This window comes from Desmodus rotundus, chromosome 6 (assembly GCF_022682495.2).
Source record: "Desmodus rotundus isolate HL8 chromosome 6, HLdesRot8A.1, whole genome shotgun sequence".
Lineage (NCBI taxonomy): Eukaryota > Metazoa > Chordata > Mammalia > Chiroptera > Phyllostomidae > Desmodus > Desmodus rotundus.
The window spans coordinates 17,400,362-17,427,382 of NC_071392.1; the positions used below are offsets into that span (position 1 = coordinate 17,400,362).

The 27,021-nt window shown below is 40.9% G+C and overlaps 1 protein-coding gene across 1 annotated transcript; it reads left to right on the forward strand.

The window, feature by feature from the left end:
* Positions 1-16,350: 16,350 nt before the first annotated feature.
* POLR1F (RNA polymerase I subunit F) lies at positions 16,351-25,736 on the forward strand. The gene is made up of 4 exons (XM_024563131.4): positions 16,351-16,634; positions 19,632-19,773; positions 23,674-23,882; positions 25,144-25,736. The coding sequence occupies exons 1-4, from the start codon at positions 16,381-16,383 to the stop codon at positions 25,706-25,708; spliced, it is 1,170 nt and encodes a 389-aa protein (XP_024418899.2). The 5' UTR covers positions 16,351-16,380; the 3' UTR covers positions 25,709-25,736.
* Positions 25,737-27,021: the final 1,285 nt, after the last annotated feature.

The window sequence follows — 27,021 nt, forward strand, 5'->3', positions numbered from 1 at the left end:
ATAAATATAGACATAATTACTTATGATTATTCATGATATATACATTTTAACCACTTGCAGCCTAATTAAATTATACGCAAGGAAGGAGAAGTGTGCCCAAATGATGTAGTTACAATGAGCTTTGCTATGATTGAATTTAGTGTTTTGTTTGCTTTACCGTTCACATGGACCAATATAGACAAACCGTTTTTAAGAATGCATGTACCCAAAGAACCTGAAAGAGTGGTGTGTAGAAGGAAATGAAAAGATAGGCTTGCATTTGCATAGCAAGATTCAAATCTCCCACGATGGAATGTTAAAATAGTAACCTACCAAAAATGCGTAGTCAAGAAAGTAGCATCGTCTTTGATGATATTTATAAGAACATAACCTCTGGCAGCACATAAAGAACTCTGATATTTTTAAATATGTAACTCTCACTGTATTGCATATTTTTATTTTTCTCCAAAGCTAATTGATTTTCAACTCATTTTTGTGTGTTCCTTACTGAACCATAAGTAAATCAACACTTTTAATATCCAGTATTAGAACATATTATAATTTAGATGCAAAATGCAGGTTTTAATTATGCTAAGAAAATGATAATTCCAGTTAGTGGAAATCTGAAGTTCTTTTACTTTTAGAGCAACATTATAATCACTTACCAGTTTTAAATGAGCTCATAAAAAATTTCTGGCTGTATATAGTCAAATGAAATAGCTGGACTATGGTTGTGTGGTATAGTTTTTGAAGTCTCCCAACTCCTTTGGATAATTTCATTCCCCAGTAGCTTACCGATGTTGCCATAAATGCAAGCTCAGATAGTGAATCAACATCAGCACCGTTCATTGGATGCCACGAGCAGGCACCATCTTTGTTTCTGAAAATCTAAACTGTACCATGCCGATGTTTTATGTGTGTGGTCTTACTGAATTTATCTAGGGTTGTAGTTTTGTACTGAAAGAATAATCACGGACTCTAATTTTAGGTGGCATTTCCTTGTAGACATGTTTGCACAACACAGAGTTGTAATCCATCAGTCAGATGTTTGAATGCCTTTGAAATAATTTATGAAATCGCACTTAGAGGACAAAAGTAGACACATCGCTGCTTTGACATAGAGTTAAGAAGAAATACAATCATCACAATTTTCTAAATAGTTACAGTATCTATAACCAAGTATAGCTATATCTTTAAATGTAAGTTATTTTTACCTAATATTTTCAGGGCTCAGTTATTTAGAGTGATATATTTGGGGTGCGTGTCATTCTTTTTGAGATAGGCAGGGAAAATTAGGAAGACATTATTGCAATACTAGAAAATTTAATTTTCACAACCATTGAACTATGAACTAGAATATTTTTAAGTGACTACATTACAGTTTTAGTATAAGCCTACCCTTGGGGAAAACTAATGTGACCCTGAAATAGAAAAAAATACATGAAACTGGTGTGGTAGTGTGCTGTGGAGACCAGCTACAAAAGGGGCAGTTATTGTAGCATAAAAGAATAAAAAAGCACTCATCCTGGAACTTTGTAAACATATACGTGTGTGTATGCACACCTGCACACAAATATATATAACTGTTTGAAAGTGGAACGTGGTATGATGACTCTGTCGATATGTCTGTGTAATAAAATAGTGTGTTTTGAAATTACGTATGGTGTGGGCTTTCTTTTTATCGTAATACCAAAAATAATTTCCCTCAATAGCTTGGTGAGTAAAAGTTCTATTCTGAGTTTTACAGGGGACAAGAGGCAGAGATGGTCCCGGCTAGAGTATGGAATTAAGAAAAGGTGCTGTTTGGCCCCGGTTGGTGGAGCTCAGTGGATTGAGTGCAGGTGTGTGAACCAAAGGGTCACTGGTTCAATTTCTAGTCGGGGCACATGCCTGGGTTGTGGGCCAGGTCCCCGGTAGGGGGCACACAAGAGGCAATCACACATTAACGTTTCTCTCCCTCTTTTTCTCCCTCCCTTCTCCTCTCTCTACAAATAAAATAAATAAAAACTTTTAAAAAGAAAAGAAAAGGTGCTGTTTGACAAGGGATAGATTAGAGTGTGCTCAAATAGAGAGTGGCTGTTGACAGAAGACAAAATGAGCAAGTTTGGAAAGTGAGGTCCCTGGGGAGGCAGGAGGAAATAAGATCGGATCACAAGAGACAGAATGAACTACAGATAGGACTGAGATCACAGAGCTCACAAATGAAACCACACTACAGATGGCCCCTGATTTTCAGTGGTTCAGCTTTGGATTTTTCACCTTTCTGATGGTGCAAAGGTTATATGCATTCAGTAGACACTGTACTTCGAAGTCTGCAATTTGCTCAGCTCCTGGGCTACAGTATACAGTGTGATCCTCTCTCGTGGTGCTGGGCAGCAGTGACCCTCACCACTCGGTCAGCCGCACAATCATGAGGGCAACGACCGACGCTCTGTAGTGTGCTGTGCTGCCAGCGTCGTTTGGATGCCACGCTTGTTGTTTTCTTACCCCATCGTGCCTACAGACTGCCCACAAATGTCTCCTGCTTCTGATGAAAAGAAGAGGAGGGAGGCAGTCACAGCTACTCCTTGACTGACAGTGGGATTACGTCCTAATAATGTAAGTATTCTGACCATGTTTAAGGGAGGTGGGTGGAGAGTTCTGATAGTTGGTAGTTAGGTGTTTTAAATGCATTTTGGACATCATATTTTCAACTTATGATGGGTTTATGATGATGTAACCCCATCTCTAAGTTGAGGAACTTAGAGAGCTCTGCTAATGTCTTTGCATTGTTCCAATTGGCTGCTGCTAGCATTTGAGGTAAATGGGTAATTCATTGTGCAGACTGTCCTATGCATTTCGGGTCACTAAGCATCTCTGGCCCCACCCACTAATGCCAGGAGGACACCCCAGTGTCCTCCAAAAATGTCCTAACAAACTTTCACCTACCTCTGGTAGGGAATTATTGCCTCCTAAATGTAGAACCACTGAGGAAAGCCTCTGACCACAAGCCAGAGCAGCCGATGTTAATGCGACTTGACCTGCTCCGGGCCACAAACTCACTGTTCGAAAGTCTGCCTGTATATTCTGATGTAATAGCCACTATCTCGTCTCATGGGATTATCTAAATTTAAATATAAATTAATTAACACAAAAGCAAAGATTCAGTTTCTCAGGCGAACTAGCCACATTCCTCAGGCTGAATAGCTACAGATGGACAACAGTTAAAGCATATTTCCATCATCTCAGAAAGTCCTATTGCTCAGTGCTAGTCAAAAGCACATAGAGGGGCCCTGGCTGGGTAGCTCAGTGGGTTACAGCATTGACCCCATACGCCCCCAGTCAGGGCACTACAAGAATCAACCGATGAATGCATCAATAAGTGGAACAACAAATCAATGTCTTGATCTCTCTCTCTCTCTCTCAAATCAATCAATAAAAAAATTTTTTAAACTGCACATGGAGGGAAGTGCTTCAGAAGCCTCAATACTTATGCAGGTTCTGCCACAGTCAACCAATTATCATCGTAAAAGAATGCTATGGAATTTGAAGTTGATGGACCAATTCAATCCATGGCCTGAGCAAAACTAGTAAAAACTTCCCCCCAAACAGTGTCAGCCAAACCCACAATAAAACAGAAGCTGCTTTAGAGACATCATGGTTTTCAAAAAAAATCTGGCCATGGAAAGAGTTCACTAAATCACGAAGTGTTTTCTGTGTGACAGGCAAAATGAAATGTTGTGTAACTCCAAGTTTTGAAGGAATGTATTCAGCCTGTTACCATGCACCAGTGAAAACTACGGTTCCTGAGCTTGGGAAGGTGAGGGCAGCAGTATGCTGTGCTCTGCTTTTTCTTATTGATTTAGCTCGAAGGTAGCCAGCTTAGAAACCGTCTGTCTCAAACTACTCCACCATTTCTTCAAAGGTTATTTAAACACGTTTCAGAAACTTAGAGAGAACATCTTAAGTGCCATTTGGTTAGAACACAGTTTCCAAATAAAGTTTCAAGACTTGACATTACTTCACTCTTTTCTTTCTTAAATCATTTTTCTGGAAACATATGTAGTATTTCTTACTCAAAGTATATGACAGCCAAGAAATTCAATTATTCCCAATCCATAAATCACAGGTTGTCAGTCAGTGATAGCAGAGGAAACCAATTCAGAAATTGCTTGGAAATGTAGATGCCAGGAACATTATTTATGAAATGTAAGTCTTTTACCAGGAATACATTGTGAAAAGTCAAGTTCTAGATCTAAAAAAGTTATTTCAGTATTTTAACAATTAAATATTATCTATATCAACTAATTATAGGCAGATAGCTTCATTTAATTGGAAATCTTCAAGAACTGGGATCCACATTTATTTCCTTCACATCAACTATGAACTATTGATTTTAAAGTTTTTTTCTTCATTAACACCCAAAGGCTCTGCTTCTTTGCTATACAACATATTGCAAGCTCTAACCCCCAAATTCAAAATGTATTGTGTTACTGAAAATTGCCAGGGATACTTTAGATCTTGGCTGAAGCTTCATAGAAAAAGTTAAAATATTGTCAATCTACACCAAACCTTTCTTTAGCCACAAGGAATCAGGGTTTATGACCACTCTTATTAATCAGTCAGGATATCGGTCCCCACCTTACTCAGTAAGACCAAGGTGCTCCTCAAACATCATTCTGCGACATCCTGAAAGATGGATAGGAGAAATGCCTCATGTCTTCCAAGGTCACTGCCCAGGATTAAAAAAAAAAAAAAGCTGCATTTTTCCTTGTGGATGGCTTTACCAATGAAACATTCTCTCTCACTCTGTCCCTCATTATAAATCAGCCAGTCAAAGAGGTAGCGCTCAACCTTATCGTATAAACATACTCTGCAGGTCCTGTGCTATTTCCTGCCATCATTACAATTCAGTCTTTTAAGATCTGAGCTTCTCTGTCTTTTCTGTCTTCTAGGTACATAGTCTGTTCAGAATGTATCCAGCCATGTGATATGAAAAAGAGAGACATTTATTAAAGAAGATACAAGAAATATTGTACCTAGGACAATGACACCTCATTCCCCTTCAAGGTAGGTACCTTGGGACCTCACACCATTCTCCCAGCATCTCTTCCACTGTTCAAAACACTCTGCAAAATCCTTAGTTGGAATCACCACCAGCTGCCCCTGCACTTGAACCTGAGACTTCATTTTTCTAGTCAACCTGTGACCGCTACACCCATTCATTTCACTCTGGGCATTCAGGACTGTTTAACAGGACACCTTACACCTCCATCAGCCAGGGAAATCCAGCCTTGGTCACTGAGCCAGCAGTATCAAGTGACAGAGCAGCTTCAACAGTGTCCGTCACCTGCAAGCAGACAGGTGCTCAAATTGACAAAGGGGACTCTCAGGATGGATCTAAGAAAACTAAAGGGAAAACTTGAGCTTCCTATACCCTCAATGCAAAGAAGGTGGGAAACCTAGGAGATCATTGGAGGCAAACAGAAGCTGTGAGTTGGAAGCTGGGGCAAGACCACTTTTACTCTGGGCTTCAGTAAGCTATAGAGAAAACTAATTTTGTGATGAACAAAATTCTTCTTCTGCATGTGAGATATGATTATTTCATGTAGTATCTTTTTTTTAAATGTCTCATTTAGCCTACTTACCTGTACAAAAGGACATCCAAGGAAGAGGTCTGATTCAAGCAGAGCTCACACTCAGTATCACGCTGAAGTGGCTATGGTACAAGACAGTGGGAATCGCAATGAGAAATGTCCAGTCCTTGATTCTCCTCACTCAACAATACCCTTTTCAGTGTGAGTCCTGGGGTTCCAGATCTTTCATGTGGTCTTGCCTTGTAAAGTTCTGCATGCTGTTGCATTCTTAATGACTGTGGAAGCCCACTCTTTGCCACTGGATAAAGATGAATTCATTATTGTAATAATTTCCAAAGCACAGAAATATTAAGGACGCCCCGTGGCTTCTTACAAGGGAGTCTAAAGTATGACCCATTAATATGCATTTTATTTAATGACTTAAGAATGAATTATATACCAAAATACACCATGTCTATATTTCTTTCTTGTCTGCTTTCCACCTCAAACGTTCCACACCATGTTCTTTGGAATATATTTAATGTCAAAGATCTGTGAGTTCACACCCCCACACACTATGCAGGCAGCAGGTGGTTTATTAAACGACAGCTTTAAAATAATATTCCAAAATTAAAAAGGAAACGGTTTTCTATTTTTTTGTTCTTCAGTGAGCTAAAGACAGATGGAAGAAAATGAAGATATTCATAGATCCCCCTGAAAGCACCATGGTTAGTTTTATTGGCCAGATTCCTGGGATTTGAAAACCTTGAAAGAGGGGTGTTGAAACTCCATTGCAGTAAGATCTATTGGGAAAGAAATAGGCCCTTACAAGAAATGCTGGCCCTAGTTTTCGTAAAAGGGTGGTATAAATTATATAAAGATAGCATCATAACCTCAGAAAGTGGCCCACCCCCTTCCGATACCCTCTTTACCCCTTCCCGAACCTCACTGATGTTCACAGCTAAGCTGCAGGTGCACAGAGTCAGATACACTCCACAAAGTGATTTTATTGTTTTAAGCGAATACTTTTAACCTAGAACCTTTCATCCAAAAGGGCTATGTAATTTCCTTCTTGTTTGATAAATATCTACATAGATACTTGCAGCTTCAGGTGATAGGATGTTATCAAAGTCCATATTTGAAAGTTCAGATTTAAAGCATATATGATTATAAGTAAAATATGATGATAAGTAAGACTAGGAAATACAAGATGGTCTGTCCAGGAAAAGTCCAGCCATTTTTAATATGACAAGAACAATTTGCTTGACATTGATGTAACCTTAGGCATCCAAGGAGAGTGGACTGGAATGCGCATGCATAAGCAATGACGACTTCACTGTGCTAGTCAGTGGGGGCGGTAGATGCCATTGAGTGAGCGTGTGTACTGTGTGGCTGTTGCATTCAAAATGACTGAGTGAATAGAGCAAGGAATCTGCATCAGATTTTGGGTTAAGCTTGAACATTCCTTTGCAGAAACTATTCAGATGGTTCAGAAGGCCACAGCTATGGGCAACTGTGACGCGGATGCGCCAGATGACGCAGATCCCGGCCGGCAGGATCTGCTGTTGTGGCCGCAATATACACATACACATGGACTACAGAAATCCTGTGGAGGAAAAGGGACAGCAGGGCCAATCCCTCAAGAGGAGAGCACCCTGACCCTTGCCTTGACAGGCTTTTATTGTTTTTCTAGGCCCCTTACATCAAAGATGGTCCTCCTTTACTATGCAAAGGTTTGTTTTGTGTGATTATCTTTTGCAGACAAAGGAGAGGGTGTAGCTGAATACATCAAAGGAGGATATTTGCAATGTAAGGGGAGAAGTGGTCCAAACAGGCTATGCTCCATATCTGGAAGGTCTAGCTCAGATTTTGGGAAGATAAAGATACTCAGTAAACATTTGCTGCCTCAGGGTGAGGGAGTTTTAGCAAGAGCAAGTCTCATAGCAGTCTAGGTACAATGCAGGCCTGATTCCCCACTGGAGAACCTATCCATGGACGTGGGTCCTGCCCGCCAACCTTGCTCCCCACTGGCTTTTCCGAGCGGGGGCTGAGCCACACTTTCCACGCTTGGAACGGTTCCCCACACAACTGGTGATTGGCAGCTTCATCACAACAATGCACCCGCTCATGCATCATGTTTGTGCAGAGTTTTGTGGCGAAACGTCAAATTACCCAGGTGGCTCAGCCCCCCTACAGCCCAGGTTCGGTGCCCTGCAACTTCTAGCTTTTCCCAAAACTGAAATCACCTTTGAAAGGGAAAGGATTTCAGACCATCAATAATATTCGGGAAAATACAACGGGGCAGCTGATGGCAATTGGGAGAACTGTGTGAGGTCCCAAGGTACATACTTTGAAGGGGACTGAGGCATAATTGTCCTATATACAATGTTTCTTGTATCTTGTATCTTCTTCAATAAATGTCTCTATTTTTCATTTTAGATGGCTGGATACTTTCTGGACAGTCCTTGTACATATTTTCTATCTATACACACACATATATTTTTAGATAATATTCAGAACCTCTAAACTATGGCCAGGAGATAAAATCCAAGCATAAAGGTCAGGGTGTTTCAACAGTATTATATGCAGTTACTACATAAGTGAGAAAAACAAATAACAACATATAGAGGGATTGAGAATACAATGGTTAACTTATACTTTTTGCTCTTATTACTGCCTCATAGCACCTAATGTGATTTACAAACAATCTGTTTATTAAAACTGTGTAAACACTGTATTCACTTTGGACAAGAAGAAAGGTTGCTTCTGGACTGAAGAAGTTGAACAAACACTGCCGTGGGGATTGGCAGTTTATGTGTCCTTTGAAAATTTCCGAACAGAATGAAATTTCAAATAGTGAGATAATTGAGGCAAAGTGGTATTTAGGATAACATCGCCACAGAGTGAAACAAGTGTCATAAACCTTCTCTTATTTACAAGTGAAAATGTGGCCTGAGCATTTGTTGTTAATTTTGAATGATTGTTTATCTTATTTCAGTGAGAAAAGAATAGCAGGAGGATTTGGCTGTGCCTAAAAGCATGGGGCATACATGTATGCTAAACCCAGTGAGAATAACGCACGCTTCCTAGAGAATGGTTTTCCTTCCTGAAGACTGCTCTATACCCCTTGGAAATAACCATGATTTTATTTAGTTTTAATTGTTTCATTAGTTAAGTTTCAATGCAAAATTTACCACGAAGTTATCCCTGTTTGTATAATCCACAGGGGAATACAGAGTGAAATCCTTTGTGCAGCATGAGAAATGTGTGGAAATTAAATAAGGGCATTCTACCTTTCCAAGTCTATATAAATTGTGCATATTTTATTTTCCTTATTTTGCAAAATTTACTGAGTTGGAACACTGAACCATATGAAGGGAAAAATCAGCTACATTGTTAGTTATCACTGCATCTACATCAACTATACCTGAATAAAATGATCAACTCTGAGCCTCTGTCCTGAAAGTGAAGACCACAGAGGCGCCGCTTCTCAGACGTCAGCAGGTGTTATAATCACCTGGTGGGCTGGGTGAGCCAGGTTGCTGGGCTCTGAGTCCAGTAAACCTGGGTTCAGAGTCAGTAAACCTGGGGTGGGGCCTGAGAATCTGCATTTCTAACCACTTCCCTGGGCTATGGATGCTGTTAACGCAGGGACCCGACTTTGAGGACCACCGAGAAATCATAGGTTTATGAAGGGAGATGGGTCTTAACTTATGGACAGGTACTTTTGAATCACTTCATTGCTGTGTATTTTCAGTAACAGCATAAGTGGCAAAAATGTAAAATCTATTATGTTTAATAAAACGTAGTATTATTTTTTCTTCATTTTAAGCATGGTATACATCTATAAGTTCAACAATCGAATAAAGCCAGAAGAGTTTTCAGAGTCAAAAAATGATCCTAAGTCCTCTTTCGAAGGATTATAGGTAAAAACAAGCCATCAATAAATAGTTGTTTCAATTTTTGCCATTCCTACAGTGCTTCAGGTTGAAGTGAAACTTTACAAATTTAAAGCTCACGTTTGCCATCTGCTGGCTTATTTGTGAATTACAAGGGGTCGGTATCAACCAATAGCTGGTGGATATATTTGTGTTTAGATTTTTGTTTGTTTTTTTGTTTCTTCATTTCCAAAACCTATTAGCCAAATTTTAAACAAGTATTTTCCCCAGAAGCACTGTATTTCAAATTTTATTGAACTACTAAAAAATTTTTCCAAACTAAACACATTTATTTCAAAAAACTAGTTTGTGTTCAACCTATTTTCATGCTTGCTACTGACAAATGAAATCGCAAATTTGTGTCTCGGTACACCTAGTGCATATATGCAGTGAATTTTATAAATAAAATATTTAAGAGGATACTATTTGAATCTTTTTTAAAGCTGAATCAAATATTTATATAGATAGGTTGCTTATAATAGCAGGACATTGAAAAGGAGCTGAAATTAATCGTGCTAATAACACCAAAACAAAGCAAAACAATAAATCATTCCCAGAGATGGGGCCAAAGCATTCTCCAGTTTTTATTCATACTCCTATCCAATATTTTCCTCTTAAGTCAAGGGCTTTCTACCTTGCTATTCATTCAAGAAGGTCCTATGCTTCCGCTCCCAAGTTCCTCTTCAGCCTTAATTAGGCCAAATCTAGCACGTTTCAACTAAAGTGCCTGATCAGGTACTAAAACAGGGACATACTATGAAGCACTTAATATTGGCCAGTCGCTGTGCTTCTCATTGCACTGTCTTATTTCTTTAATCTTCACATGTCTCCACGTCACACCTTTGCGCTACAGACTAGGAAGCTGAAGTGTGAAAAGAGCAGCCGGTCGTCCCAGGCGATGGTGCCGAGACTGACACCCAGATAACCCAATGCCAGCACCTCCCAGCCATGCTGTCTTGCCCGAATTACTTCTGCGAGACTGCCAGCGTTCCCACGGTGGCCAAAGCCAGGGCTTTAAAACATTCTTCCCACGTCTGTTAAAATGATAGTATTTACCAGCTTGGCCAGATTCCCACTTTCACGTTTTTTAGGCAGAGGCTAAATAAAATAAGCCACCCATTTTCATGGCTCTTACAATTTCCTCCTTATCAGTGTTGGTCACGAGTATAGGAAAAGTGAGGATTTTTAGTGATTTAAAGCATACGTTACTCCTGGTTTAGATTCTTTGATTAACAGCTGTGTGTTCTTGGGCAAGTCATTCATTCACTCAAGAAATATGCGTTACGCGCTAGGCTTGCGGCTGTTAATAGTACAAATAGGATTGCCACATTTGAGGGGCTGACATGTTTTAGTCTTCATTAGAATCTGGTCTCCTTATCTACAAACATATATGGTGATTATAATAGATGCATAAAGGTTCCGTGTTGGTGATTTTTACATAGCCTGGCGGGTTTGTAGTAAAGCTTAACTGTGATGATGATGGTGGTGGTGGTGAGGTTGGTGAAATCATCACTCATTCTACCAATTTCACAAAATCGACGCATAACGGTGATAAAAGCCTTCCTGTCGGTACTATTGTTGCTCTTCACCCAGTGGGAGGAGGCATTTTAGGGACTTCCAGGGCACGCCTGACATGTGATAGAAGCAGCCCCAGGAGCTCTCTTAGGAAAAACACAAAGCATTGAGATCAGAAGCATTCTATGCATTGGGTGGTCGTTGTGCAAGTCCCAGAATCTGGGCGGGAGGTCGTGTGGGTCCCTCTCTCCCTCAGAAACCTGCATCGCCACCAGGAAAGCAAACCCTCTCTAACCTGCAGGAGGATGAGCACATGGAACCACACCTGACCACAGATGCCCCCAGGAGTGCAGCTGATCCCCGCGCAAATTTGTACCCGTGGAATTTTGAGCCAAACTGATGGGTATTCAAAGCCACTAAATTTGGGGATGGTTTGTTATGCAGCAAAAGCCAACCGATGCAATGGCATTTTCACCTGAATACGTTTATATGAAATCTTTTCTTTAAGGCTTTACAATTGTTCAAACTTCCTAATTCCATTTCTGTATGAAAGTCTGCTTTAATAAGCCCAGCTTTAAACAAAAGAAAGAAATCTGCCTAAAATCACAGCCAGTGAGTGCACAGCAAGGGTTCCGACTCAAACAGTGTGAGTTAAGCACTCAAGCCGTTCACCTCAAACTATATTAAATGGTCTAAAAACAGAGGATTTTTACAACCACCCAAATCTGCAACAATAGAGATCCTTTATTAAGTTTCTGATATTTTTAGCATAAAACAATGCAGACTCATTACAATTACACGAAAATCGAACAAGTAATACAAGCTATAAACCCACCCTTGAGATAACTAATATTAATATATGGTACTTATACATCCAGATTCTTTTTATAAGAAAAAACGCATTTGATTAGAAGCATGCAGCACAACTACTTTGTAATTTATTGCAGCAAACTACTAGTTATTGCACATTTAATAATTCCAGAGATTCTTCGATTGTGAGGAATAGAAAGAGGCTGATACCACGTGGTGTTTGTGCATATTGGAGAAGGAAATGGTAAAAAAAATGCAGCCTGTTGTGGGAACACTTATCTCCGGGGCCGGCGGACACACACGCAAAGTCATTTCTAACCTTCTCTCTTCCTCTTGCAGAAAACAGATTGATTTTCTTCCACATACTTGTGTTTGGCTCGACAGCCTTTTCTTGAGGCAGTGACCACCAATGCCTGACTTTCTGTGACACTTTGATCAAGTTTTAGAGAAAAAGAAGGGGGTGCAGTCCAACCATAGGTTCTTGAGCAAACAAACTTTGTGTATTATGTGAAATGGGAGGTGGGTAGGAGAGATCTCACCGTACTTCTGTCTTCTTCTTCCCTGGGTGATGGGCGGAAACAGTTAATTTGGTAACATTTATAATGGTGAATACTTACATGCAGGCTGAATCACATTTTCACTCTTCGTAATCATGCAGCTAACGATGAGGCCAGAATTTTAAAAACTAAAAGCAATTTCAAAGTCAAACAAGGAACTCTCTAAATTGCCTATGAACACAGAAATGGTTGCACAACTACTCCATGTTTAAAATTTGAGGAAAATCATTATTGGGGTAATTGACTTCAGGTTAAGTTTTGTGTTGACTGAATTATCCTGATGTCCAGCTTGCTGTGTTTTTTTTGTTGTTGTTGGTGGTTTTTGTTTGTGTGTGTGGTTTGTTTGTTTTGCTGAATTGCTTTTGGACAAATTATTTTCATTCAAATAACCTGCAGGTAATCCAGAGGCATCTTACATGCAAGAAGAGGCTTAGATTTACTTGGTTTGAGGTGCCATGAAGGCAGCAGGAGATTTTAAAGTTCCAACACGGCTGTCGCAGGACTTTGCAACAAAACCCAGATAAAGGCTGGTACATTTCCCGTTTGTGAACCTCACATGTTATCACCAAGCATTGGGAGCAGTTTCGTCCTATTATCACATCATGCTGAGTTTGAAGTCAAAGAATACTAAAGAAAATGCTTTTTTACTTATTTTATTTGAACCTCTTACCATCTCTATAGTAGCCAGGGCAAGTATTATTGAGGCAGCATAGTAAGAAACTAGAGAAATTCCTTGGCAAGTGGAACAGGGAAACTGAGACAGAGGGTGGATTCAGACTGGCCCCACCCACAGCCCTGATTCAGCTGCCTCCTTCTCCCTTGCAGGATCACTCTCTGAAGCATCAAGCCCTCAGGACAATAAGGCTCTGCTGGGCATCAAATGCTTTTAGACACAAAGCTTTGGGTCTGTTGACCACAGAGACAGAGATAACATCCAGGCCTCAATGGTGTCTTAGCTGCAGGCCCAGAAAAGCAACAAAACCAGACGAACTGATGTGTCACTGGCAATGGGACCAGCTGCACTGATCCACTACCCCTTCCCTGGAACCAACCAATCAGTAGAGACCAGGACCCTGCAAGGACACACCTAGAAAGCTGATGAATATACTATTGAGATCCTCCCCTGTGACCTCCCCTAAAACTCCTGTCTTTAGCAAACAGGCAAAGGACCCAGTGTGAGCTCTCTGTCTCTCTGCACAGCTGGCAAACACAAGGCCCACCAGCTGAAGCCAGCCCTCTACCTTGTTTTAACTGGCCCAGCACCTTGTTTCAACCTGGCAGCAGTGCCAAGCTCCTTGCCCATAGTTAAGGAGTAGTTACATTTACACAGCCCGAAAATTACATTTGACCTTTGAAGGCAACTGCAAGGCTGATGTGGCCCCCGGTGAAAATGAGTTTGACACCCCTGCAAGTGTCGTCCCCCGACCCCTTCTTTCCTAAGGCACATATCTTTGCTTTCTTTTTCTCCAACTCAGTAACTTGTCTCCTGAGTCCACACAGCCCGGCCAGCTCACTTTTTCTGCCTTTGTGACCTTTTTTTTTTCCTAAAAAGCTAGACTCAACTTTTCCTCACGTTTCCAAAGGGCCAAGGCAGCTCTGCCTAGGCTCATTCCTGTTGCTGTGCTCTTGCCTCTTCTATCTTAAGTCCTTCCTTTGTTTCACTGTCCCCAGCTCTGATAAACATACTCTCAAAATCACTTGGACTTGTATTGTGAAATCTTTCCTGCCAGAAGTCAAGCACCAAGAGACCACATAGGCGCTAACATCATTGTCCCTATTTTACAAATGTGAAGAGAGGGTTAGAGAGATTAGAGGCTTTTTACAGTAGCTATGGGAAGTGGGAAGTGTGTTAGTACTCACACCATTAATTGCTATACAATTCTCTTGGTACCTTATATAGTGGAATCTACATTATATGTTTGCTTAGTTTAGTTCCTATTTCCTCACTTAGACTGTGAGATCTTTATCACTTATTTTGTTCATTCATTTATTCATTTAAGATGCATTTTTTGTTTGTTTGTTTGTTTTTAGTTATACAAGGCATTGCAGAGGTGAAAGACACAGATATGGTCCCTGCCTTATTGAGCTTGGAGTCTTGTGAAGGAACTAACATACAGGCAATTAACACAAAACAAGTACATACTTGATGGTGGTAATTTACAAAGATGAGGAGCTACCCAATTCTTAGGGGGAGAAGAGGATGGGGTGGTATAAACTCTACAGAGAAAATGAATGTAAAATACCAGGGATTTCCAGAAGGTATCCAGCCATGTAATATGAAAAAATAGAGACATTTACTGAAAAAGATACAAGATAAAAGAAACATTGTACACAGGACAATGATGCCTCAGACCCCTTCAAAGTTATGACCTTCTTTGGGAAATCTGGTTCATTGGTAGCAGTTTGAATCAAGGCAGTAGTGGCTGCAGCACGATGTCCCTTCTGCTCTGATATGACACGTTTCACACCAAGATCTTGCATCACAATCTTGGACACAATAGTTTTGGGAAATCTCCAGATCAGCTTCTAGTTCTCGCACTGTCAGTCACTGATCTTTGTTGACTGCAGCCTGTACGCGTTCAACATTCTCAGGTGTTCTGTTTGTTGCAGGCCTTCCAGAATGTGGATCGCTTTCCACAGATTCTCGACCATCTGAAGAGTTTGTGCCACACTTTTATTTATGCTGCACTCATTGCATTGTCCCCCAAAACCTTCTGAATCATCCGAATAGTTTCTGCAGAGGAATGTTCAGGCTTAATGCAAAATTGGATACAGAGTCATTGTTCTACCCACTCAGTCATTTTGACTGTGACAGCCACACAGTACAAATGCTCACTCAGCGGTGCCTAACGCCCCCTCTCCCACACTGACTAGTACAGTGACACTGTCATTGTTTACACCTGCACATTCCAGTCCACTCGACTTGGCTGCCAGATTACATCCATGTCACATAAATCATTCTTGTTATATTAAAATGGCTGGACTCTTCCTGGACAGAACTCGTATCAGCTAAAATTCGACGTGGGAGTACGAGTTTTCCTGTATGCGAGAAGCTACCATATTCTCTGGCAGAGGGAACAGAGGAAGATTGGGAAGGGGGAAAGAATGGCCTGAAAGCGGGGCAGGAACATGGGAGGTGGCTAGCAGATGATGTAAAGTGTGACAAATGGAACTGCTGGGGGTGGGTCGTATAATGGCTCTGTAACTTAGGAGCCATGTAATGCAAACTTAAGGAGTTTGTATTATGCTGAAGAAAATGGGGCGTGTCTATGGGGCTTTAAAACAGGGAGAGTCAGGGTCATATCTGTGTTTCAGAGAAAATCTGGCTCCTCCAAAGTGCCCTTCGAACTTAGGATAAGCTTCCACACACAGTTCTGTTGTTTGGGAAGGCAGGACCCAGAGAAGTGTCTGAAGAGAGTGATGCTTTGGCTTCTTCCCGACAGGCCTCGCGGCGGGTTTGATGTCTGGGGGGCCAGGAGCTTCAAGGGATGACAGCCGGACTGAGCCACCTGGAAAATCAGTAGTACAATCTCCTGAATTAGCAATTACAGAATGAGGCGAGAAAACGGACTGGAGAAAGATATGGGACATCTTCCTACTGTTGCAGTTGAGGCAACTGGGCCGCTTTTTAGGATTGGGCTCCGGGCAGAAAATATATACCATAAGCTTGTAAAACCTATCAAATCATTTTGCTATTGGAAATGACCAAAGTGTGAACTCCTATTAAATCTAGATACTAAATCCAAAGGGAACGTTATCGTAAACACAGGTTCGCTAGCCCTTTAGAGAGACCTGGTGTTTGTTGGCCTTGGAGCATGCTCAATAGGGAGTCACTGCTCCTAGCTCCCAGAGTTGTCCAAGTGAGAAGAAGCGGTTGCCCCCTGCTGGTCAGAACTGCGTGATGCAGCACAGGGAGACAAATTTACAAGGGGCGTGGCAGACGGTGGATGACGTACAAACCTACGTCCGGAAATAGGGGTTAAGGTTGCGTCAGTGGCGCGCGCCGTGGGAAACCTGACCAGACGCATGGCTGCAGGTTGTTCGGAGGCTCCGCGGCCGAAAGCGGCCTCCGAAAGGTCGGTTCTGGCGCCCGCCGGCGTCCTGCCATGTCTGGAGCTGCCGACGTACGCTGCCGCGTGTGCGCTGCTGAACAGCCGCTACTCCTGCCTCGTGGCGGGGCCGCACCGAAGGCACATCGCACTGTCGCCGCGCTACCTTCACCGGAAACGCACCGGTATCCGAGAACAGCTCGATTCGGAGCTCCTGCGCTATTCCGAAAGGTACCAGTCTCTTAGTCTTTTCCTTCTCGGGGCAGACAACGCCGTAACGGAGCCTGCCGCCCCTGCATTTGGGTACGAGAGGCATCGGCGGGTGCAAGTCATGACGGCGCGGGAGAAAGGGGGCGTGTGGGGGAAGTCCCACCGGCCACCGCGAGCTCAGCCCCAGGCGTCCTGGAGTCGGGAAAGACGAGTACATCCCTGATCAAGATCCATGCAGAGCCCCTTACCTAGGCAAGAAGGAAAACGTAAAGGTGACTAGACTCGTGGAGGCGGAAGGTTTGGAGAGGCTCGCTCCAGAAGCTGGGTGTAGGGGTAACAATAGAGCAGGGGTCTGGAGATCGGTGAGGCCCAGGTCTGATTGTCTTTTCCTTGGACAATGAAAGCCTGGAATGCAGTACTTGAGTTGATGCTCTCACATTCTATAGAAAAAGAAGCCTCGGTGCAATTTTTAAAATATTTTTTGTTTATTTTCAGAGAGGGGAAGAGAGGGAGAGAAAGGTCAGTGTGTTGTTGCCTCGAGAGCTCCCCTTACTGGTGCTCCCGGGCATGTGCCCTGACTGGGAATCGAACCGGTGACCCTTTGGTTCACAGGCTGGTGCACAATCCATTTAGCCACACCATCCATGGCCCTTGGTGCAATTTTTATTTGAAGGGAGGTATTGTTGTTTGTCATGTCCCTGGTACTTTCCTCGTCTCTTGGACCTGATCAGGGATGAGAGAAATACTATTAGTTTTGTTACGTTTTGTTTTTAGTCCAACTGGCCCACCTAATGTTCTTGAGAGTGGAAAAAAAAAACCCTGGTGCATTTAAATTAAAATATTCAAGAGTAACTTCAAAGTTCTTAGAGTTGCAAGGGTGGAGGCTCAGGCGAGGGGGCAGCTAGATGTATCTCAATCCTCCTCTGGACTGCTTTGACTCAAAGGCAAGGGTCTGCAACTAGGGTGAGTGGATTCTCTACGGATTCCTTGTTACCCTATAGGAATTTTATTAGCCCCTGGAAATTGCAGGAATTTCCTACATCAGTTTCCTTGAGCAAGTATCCCAACCTTTCAAGGAATCTTGAGGTTAAGAATCCAACAGAATATACTGCATCCTCCAAGTACCAACTCACACTTGGTGTCTCTTTTGTATACTAGGGACTTGGGGTATAAAAACAAAGAAAAAACAAGATCTGTGCTTTCAGAAACTTTAAGCTCTAGTAGAGATACATATGTAAGCCAAATGCAATGAAGTGTTAAAATCTGGCAGAAATCGAAATTAATTTATAATGAGAGAAGGAGTGGTGAATTCGGCCTTAGGACCTTTGAAAACAACTTCCCAGGAGGAAGATACTTGGAGATGGTAGCATTCCAGGAAAATAGAGTGGCGTAAACAAGTGGATGGTAGATGTGCAGTAGAATGCTTTGACCAGAGAATTGTAAGTATTAAATAACTGCAGTAAGGTTTCTGTCCTTGATGATGAGTACAGCTGCAGAAGAGGGCAGTGGGTCAAAGACAGGGTGGGGGACAACCCAGAGAGGATGGCCATGTTGCTCGTCTTTCCTGCCTTTGTCAGCTTTTTCTCTTTTTTCCTTTTTGCTTAAAAAGGATTAACACAATACCACCCAACTCGGAAACTTGGCACACTCTTGAGAGAGTAGTACATATCCCTGATCTTTGGGACATAATCAGATCTGCAGTTTCAGAAACTAAGCCACAAGTCTTGTTGTGATTTGGCAGCGTTCAATGGTGGTTTAAGAAGGGTGAGACAGTAGACAGGAGACCAGTTGAGAGAGGATAGCTATACAAGGTGGTCAAACAGTCTGGGAGCATAGGCAGCTGTTTGATGTGTTTTATAACTTTCTATAATCAATTAATGCCTCCACTGGACAGGCTAGGGCAAAGTCACCCAGAGTGTCTCCAATGGGAGTCATTTCACCTGAGACTGGGAACTGATTGAGTGAGAATTTCTTTAAATGAATTGGACTGTGTGGCCAATTCAGATTATAGAACAGGTTTCAGCCTGGACCCAACCTGTCCCTCACTCCCCCCTCCTCCCTCTTCCCACTCCCCCTACATATACACCTTACTTTGGGTGTGCTAAAGACTCCAGTTTATTCAGTGCAAGTCAGGCACCTCACATTAAACTATGCGCTACTAATGAGAGACAAAATATTGAACCTAGCAGGAATTGTAATATGTATCAATCAACAATATATTATGTGTAGTTTGTTTCCAGACTAGGGAATCAAGAGGACTTTCTTGTTTCTCTTTGTTTAAGAAGTGAGGAAAAGAGAGGAATTGAGATATACACCCAAGTCATCTCAGCCACATCCCCTATTTGGCAGACTTTCCACCCTTTTAGTAAGCTTCATGCTGTGAGTTGCTTTCCCAAAGGTTCAGTGGGTTCACATAAATCTTTTGGGCTTAGGCTCTATGGTCGCATTTCCCAGCCAAGAGTTCTGAACCCTACAGCACCCAATGGCTCCCTCTTATGATAGTTTGCAGCACTGAATGAAGTGCAAACACTCTTCACTGTGCAGAAGTGAAACTTAGCAGATAACATTACCCACCTACACAATTGCAAATATATATACACACACACATACATATATATACATATTTGGTTAATTCTGTATAATACCAAAATTGCTTTTATTCAGCCATTCTCACAAAAATGCAGAAGACTTTTTTTTTCCCCTGCGAAGTCCTATTTTTTTCCCTCTCATTCTTGATTGACTAAAATCCAGATGACTAGCAAATAGGGAACTCTTTGCTTGTGCATATTTGGACATTTCTGGGTACCTATTTTACATAATTATTTTTAACTTAGCCATTATATTTGAACACTCGGTGAAGTTGTTAATAGACTAGCCATATGCCATGTAGCGTCTTTGGCTTGGGCAGCTACATTTAGGAGATATGTTTTTGGAGTCAGAATATTTATCCAATCAGCGTGACAATGCCTAAAAGAGGGTAAAAGATACCATTTTTCTTTCTTTTTTTTTTCAAAACAGCCTTTCAGGTGTCCCCATCGCATATGATAACATCAAAGTAGTGGGTGAACTGGGAGATATTTATGATGATCAAGGATACATTCATCTTAATATTGAAGCAGATTTTGTTGTTTTCTGCCCAGAAGCAGGGCAGCAGCTTATGGTATGTATATCTGTTTTCCAACTTTCTTCATGTAGTTATCTAAGTATGTGATTTGGAAACTTGAGACTGTATACTGTGGGACTGTTTTTTGTGGGTGACTAAAAATTATTGTAAGTAAAGGAAAAATTAATTTCCATCAGTTCAACTTAGGTATGTTTTAAAACTTCATCATCCTAAAACTCACACACATGTATAGAGTATGTGTTCATCCAATTTACTCTTTTCTTTGTATAGCACCAGAATGATCTTAAGATATAAAATAAGATCAGTTTTTTTTATTATTTTAAAATTTTTCAGTTATACATAAATACAGTTTTTTGTTTGTTTGTTATTTATTCCCAGTCAGGGCACATTCCAGTGTGGGCCAGGTGCCCATCAGGGGATGTGCAAGAGGCAACCAGTCGATATTCCTCCTCCTCTCTTTCTCTGCCTTCCCCCTCTCTAAAAAATAAAATACTTTTTAAAGAAGTAAAAATGAAAGATTCAAACCATGTAGTAGTACGTAATGCAGGCGTTGCAAATTAAAATGGTCATGGGACCAGGCAGGTGATGAAAATGAATCAAGGGTGAGGGAGCGGTTAGGATACTTGAACTCTGCCGTGAGGGAAAGGACCTGTGGAAAGGCCGCCTAGTTTGCCAAGAGAAGCTGGAAATGCAAACATTGATGTGAAATCTACTGAAATGTATTCCTTTATCCTGTTCACTTGCCCTTCTCTTCCCTCAGCAATTCGGTGTGTATATGCATATCTATTCATATGTATATTATTTTTTCTTATCTAAAAAATATTTATAGGAATTGCTTAATCTAATGATGATAACTAATTCTTGATACTGTTAATAAAAATGTGGGTTAGATTTTACTACGACAAAATCTACATGGAATTTCTAATTAAAAATATTTTTTCACTGTCAATTAAACAGGAAGAAATAGTATACTTGGACTGCCAAACTGGAATCCGACAACCAGTTTGATACTATTAGAGTTGATAGTAGATTTGTACTTAAAAATTCCTAAATTTAATTGTCATCTGCTTTATATAAATTATCACAAATGTAAACATGTCCACAGAAGTAACATTCTAATGTAAAGAAAGTATAAAATGAAAAGTAAAATTATCCCTCGTACTTGGTTTCCTACAACAAAATCCAGTCCTTAAATACATTTGACCAGCTTTCTCCCAATTTTTATTTTTTATTTTTGTTTTTTAAATTTGTAGTTTTCAAGATTTTATTTTTTTTCTTAGAAGGGAAGGAGAATGAGAGGGAGAGAAAGCAATGTGTGGTTGTCTCTTGCACGCCCCCTACTGGAAACCTGGCCAGCAACCCAGGCATGTGGCCTGACTGGGAATCAAACCAGCAACCCTTTGGTTCTCAGGCTCGCACTCAAACCACTGAGCTATACCAACTAGGGCTCAGTTTTTATTTATTTTTAGTAATCTGAAATAATTTGCAAGCAATAGAAGTACAGGTCATTGTGTGCAATTCAATGCATTTTGACGAAGACATACTCCTTAGAAATGGGCTTCCCGCACTTCCTGGTCAGTGCTCTCTCTCTGTCCTAGATACAACCACTGTTGTGATTTCATTGGTCATAAATTAGTTTTGCTTGTTCTGTAATTCCACATTAATGGGATTTTTTGTTACGCACTCTAAAATGACCTCTTTTGTTCGATGTGAGTGTCATCCATGCTGTTGTGTGTACTGCAGTTTGTCCCTTTTTTATTGCTCATGGTATTACATGAATGTATCACAGTTTGATTATCCATCTTCATTGATGGACATTGGGTAGTTTTCAGTCTGGAGCTGTTAGTAGAAAGCTGTTGTGAGCGTACTTTTTCACTTCTAGGGTAAAAACTACAAGCAGTATTGCTAGGTCTCAGGGTAGATGTGTGTTTAACTTTATGAAAAACTGCCGTTAGGCTAACTTGCTATTCAGCACTTCTGGTTGCTCTGCGTCTTTGCCAACAGTTGGTGCTGTCAGACTTTTAATTTTACTGGTGGGCAGATGATAGCTTCTCAGAATGGTTTTAATTAGCATTTCCATAAGCTTTTAATTTTGGTGAGGTCTAGTTCATCATAGTATACTTTTATGGTTATTGCTTTTTGGATCCTAAGAAACCTGACTGCTCCTAGAGTCTGGAGATATTCTTCTATAAGCTTCTAGAATTTTTGTTTCAGCTTTTCCATTTAGGTCTGTGGTCAAGCTTTAATTTTTTGTGTATAGTATAAGGTAGGCCATTGAGATCCATTTTCTTGTCCATTAGCTATTCAGTTATACCAGACCCGTATATTGAAAAAACTTTCCCCGTTGAATATATTTTAATTGGTAGATTTTATTTTTTATAGCAGTTTCAGACATGTAGAAAAATGGAACAAACACACTGTTTCTTCTGTTACTGACATCGTGTGTTAGTGCGCTACATTTGTTACAGTTGTTGAGCCAATGCTGACCCATTTTCATTAAATGTAGTCTGTAGTTGCCATTAGAGTTCACTCTTTGTTGTATGTTCTGTGGGTTTTGACAAAGTTATAATAACTCTTCTCCACCATCACAGTATTCTATGGAAAAATTGGTCACTGCCCTAAGTGTGCTCTCTGCTCGACCTGTCCACCCCTGCCTCCCCCTCTGAAACCCTGCACTGCTGCTTCCTTCACTGTCCCCTTCGTTTTGCTCTTGTCAGAATGTCACGCAGTTGGACCCATAGACCGTGTAGCTGTTTTACATTTGCTTCTTTCGCTTACCAGGATGCCCTTCAGATTCCTCCATGCCTTCTCATGGGTTGATAGCTCATTTCTTTTTATTTCTGAATAATACTCCATTTTTTCAAAAAGATTTTTATTTATTTACTTTAGAGAGAGGGGAAGGGAAGGAGAAAGAGAGGGAGAGGAATATCAGTGTGTGGTTGCCTCTCACACCCCCAACTGGGGACCTGGCCCGCGACCAGGCATGTGTCCTGACTGGGGATCGAACAGTGACATTTTGGTTGGAAGGCTGGCACTCAAACCGCCGAGCCACACCTGCCAGGGCTCCGTTTTATAGATACAAGAGTTTGTCCAGAGCACGCAGAAGGTACCATTGTGGACGCCAGTCTCCTGATAATGACAGGGGCGTTTTATTCTATATGTATAAGGACTTGCTCACATTCACCAGCATTGTATACATGTTAATAGTGTTTAAAATCCTGTAATTCAAAATATATGATTTTTAAAAATATTTTAGGTTTTTAATAGTATACTTATCTATGTTGATTCCTAGGGGAAGAATAGAAAACTAAGTTTTTTGGAAATTTTCATTTCAAGCTTTAAATTATATAGCACATACTTTTATTTTAGTTTCAAAGCTTCTAGTGTTTTTGTGATTCAGTCCAAACCTCTGTGCTCAAGATTTACATATAAAGGGTAGGCTGTCTTCTAATTGGAATGCTCTGTAAGTTTGGAAAGCAGACTTTGTGTAGAAAGATAGTGTGGATCCTAGTGATAAAAAGCACATGCTTCCTGCCCTGAGGTCTTTGCACGCGTATGTCACATCAACGAGTAATTTCTGCCTGGTTGCCCCGTGGTTACAGAGCACTCTGCTCCCCACCCTGAATCTTCAGGTCGGAGCTGAGTGGGGTTTTTGCGGGGTGGAGGGAAGGGTCATTGTTCATCCAGCCAGGCACTTGATAAGCAATTACTTATTTAATAAAGTTTGAGCTTTCGGAAAGCTCTACAGTGTTCTAAAGCAGTGCTTTAGTATCACGTGCGGTAGGTTTTAATTGAGATAAACTTTTTTCATATCAAATTATGCCATTATTTTGATGTTTACTCTGTGAAGATCAGTTTGAAGCTTATAAAGTTTGATTTACCTGTTAACTCTCTGGATGTCTTCTTGATGTTAACACTCTTCTTTCTTGTTCTCAGGGTACAGTTAATAAAGTGTCTTCCAGCCACATTGGCTGTTTAGTGCACGGGTGTTTTAACGCGTCCATCCCTAAGCCTGAGCAGATGGCAGCCGAGCAGTGGCAGAGCCTGGAGATAAACGTGGGTGATGAACTAGAATTTGAGGTATTTCGTTTAGACTCAGATGCTGCTGGAGTGTTCTGCATTCGGGGAAAGCTAAACATCACTAGGTCAGTTCCTAATCACGTTATTATCATTTTGATACTTAATTGTTTCTATTTAATTCTAAATTTAGAGATCATAAACCCTCTTTTGAAGAAAAAGTGTATGTGTATATATATAAAATTTTATTAGAGTATTTATGCATTCAAACTGGGAAGTCATTGTAAATAGTAATCTTAAGCACTGTAACAATGCGTTAAATATTCTAAAGCTCTACATCTAGCTAACTGGTCTGCATTTTAATAACTCAATTTTACTGACTATTTTCTACTTAATTTTTTAAATTATGGATCCCCCAAGCATGAAACTACTAAAAGCTTAATCATGTTGTATAACTTATTGAGCTGCTTTTTTTATATGATTGAAACAAATAATTCATTTGATTATTGTCATTATGCCAGGTAAATAATTTCTATATTTTTCTGTATTGGAATGCTTAATTAGTCTGATCTTGAATCCAGAGCTTGGGGAGCCAATTTTAATGGGGGCAGGGGAACTCTTAGAATATTGCTGATGTTAATTTAACCATTTTTCTAGATCCTGCCCTGGTAAGTAATAAGAGTTCAGGCTCAAGTTCTCCAGCAGCTGTCCAGTAGAACTTTTTGTGACGACAGAGTTGTGCTGAATTCGTGCAGTCCAGTAGCCCCGCAGTCGAGCATTTGAAATGCGGCTGGTGTGACTGAGGGACTGAGTTTTTAAAGTTACCTTGTTCAACAGTTGTATGTGGCTAGTGCCGCTCTACAGGACTGTGCAGGTCTGGAAAGAGCTGCTTCACCAAGTCTTGCTTTCATTTTAGTGACGTAACTCATAATTGGGAAGTAATATGCTTTCGCGTAGGTTAAGAAGAACAGTGACTGTTATTTAAAACAAAGATTCAGATAGGAGACAGGAAACTCCATTATTTTGATACGTAACAAGTATATTTTCTCTGTCATATGTCAGTGGTTTGACTAATAAGCCTGGGTATTGTGATGTTTAGTGTTCAGTGACCAAATTTTTCTGAACAAAACCAAAATTTAGAAGGCATGTTTTGACAGCCTTTTTATGTCCTGTTTATGTGTGAAAACAGTCTGGGAGAAGTACTTGGGATCCAGTAATTTTAACACTTTAGTGGGCTGAGGGGAATAGGAAAGAATATTTGAAATTTATGCCATAGTTATGTGTCTCATACTGTTGTCATTTAGAAAAATCTTAGCATGCTGGAATATTCTTGATCCTTCTTTGTTGTTTTATTTTTGCTTATTAAAGTTTTAACCTGTTAATTTACAGTTTACACACCAAGTGCTCTGCAGTTTCTGAAGAAGTAACAGAAACTGGCCCCGAAGAAGCTGTTGAAAAACCTTCGAAGAAGAAGAAGAAAAAGAAGAAAGACCCAGAGCCAGATGAAGGAGCAGGTGGTACCCCAGAGCCAGCAGGTTTTACAGATGTCCCCGTGGTGGAAGAGACAGACCTGCAGGTGAATAGCAGTGTGAATGGCCTCTGGGATGAAGAGCCAAAGAAGAAGAAGAAGAAGAAAAAAAAGAAGAAAGACCCAGAGCCCGGTGAAGGAGCAGGTGGTACCCCAGAGCCAGCAGGTCTTGCAGATGTCCCCGTGGTGGAAGAGACAGACCTGCAGGTGAATAGCAATGTGAATGGCCTCTGGGACGAAGAGCCAAAGAAGAAGAAGAAAAAGAAGCACCAGGAAGATCAGGATCAGGACCCTGTTTTTCCAGCCAGTGACTCCAGTGGTTACCAGAGTGACCATAGGAAGAAAAAAAAGAAAAGAAAGCACAGTGAGGAGGCTGAATTTACCCCTCTTTTGGAACACTCTCCTAAAAAGAAAAGGAAAGAGTAATTTTCTTTAGTGTGTTGTAAATATTCAGTTTTGAAAGGTTGATTTATACACAGTAGATGAAAACGTTTTTGAATGATATGAAGTAGTTTTTAAAACAGGAAACTACTGAATAGGAGTTGAGTGTTGCTAAAATTGCGGAACTGGTCATTTGGAAAATGCCAGTACTATTGAAGTGCCATTCTATTGTATACAGAATGAAAGTAAGAGTTCCCCTCAGTCTCCACTCTTGCATTCTTCCAGGTTTTACATTCTAAATAAAATTATTTATATAATTGCAATACTAGCAAAAGACTTTAATCAATGTTATCATATCATTAAAGAATGAATTTGAGCTTAGGTTTTCAGTTTATTGCCTTTCTTTATCATGAAATTACAGGCCATTTTGTTTTGCTTTTTTAAAAAATTCAAGGCATTTGCCAGTTTCAGATGTTCCTTAATCATGGCTCCCACAGTGTTTCTTTTGTTCAGCTTAGAGTGGTTTGCCCCAGCAGCGTCTGAATTCTCCAGCGCCCTTCGGAACCACATCACCGCCGGCTGGTCAGACACAGTACTCTCCTTTCCTTCGAGGTGCACGCTTGGTGGTGGTTTCTTTCTTCTCTGAGTCCCCGAGGTTGTGGAAAGGGATGTTCTCTTGTACTTACTCAATTGTGCCTCAGCCATTCTGTTCTTCTTGTGTGTTGGAGAAGGAGGAGGATCTGATGAAGGCAGGGTAAATCGGATCCTGATTAGTGGGGAATTTCCCAGATGCTTTTTAATAGTTGGGTTAGGCTGCTGGAAATTGTTCTGAAGAGAAAACAGCTGTTCACTGCTTCCACTGAGAAGACGTCAAACCTGCCTTAACTGCTGCAGGGCTAGCAGTGGAACGACAAGCCGGTTCAGGCTGAGGATCAACACGTGGTGGTGGTCACTCAAGTAGCAGGTATCTGACCGTCTCTGTGCAACACATTCCACTAAGGTCCAGGGGTGTAGTGGCAAACAAAGTAGATGCAGCCCCTTCCCTCGTGCCATGTCAAAGAGAAACACATGCACATACACACAGTAAAGGTAAGAACATACAGAAAATTAGCAATTGTGCTAAGTGCTACAAAGAAAAAGATCATTCACTGGTGATTGTGTTAGTATCTTGAATGAATGAATGGTTAAATCGAACTACAAACAGCAGCCAGTGTTAGCATGTATGTAGTATCGGAAACAGTACTGGTCTTACACTGTTTAATGTCTGTTAATGTATAAACTCTGCTAGTAGTGTATCTTGATCTAAATTTATGATGGTAGAGTGCACTGTTGGTGCTGGCGCTGCTGCTTCCACTGCT

Excerpts from the sequence above, each read along its gene's own strand:
- POLR1F (XM_024563131.4), top strand. The coding sequence starts at position 16,381 with ATGGCTGCAGGTTGTTCGGAGGCTCCGCGGCCGAAAGCGGCCTCCGAA. Across the intron at positions 16,635-19,631 it reads CTCCTGCGCTATTCCGAAAG|CCTTTCAGGTGTCCCCATCG; the intron begins GTACCAGTCTCT and ends TTTTCAAAACAG. Across the intron at positions 23,883-25,143 it reads GGAAAGCTAAACATCACTAG|TTTACACACCAAGTGCTCTG; the intron begins GTCAGTTCCTAA and ends GTTAATTTACAG.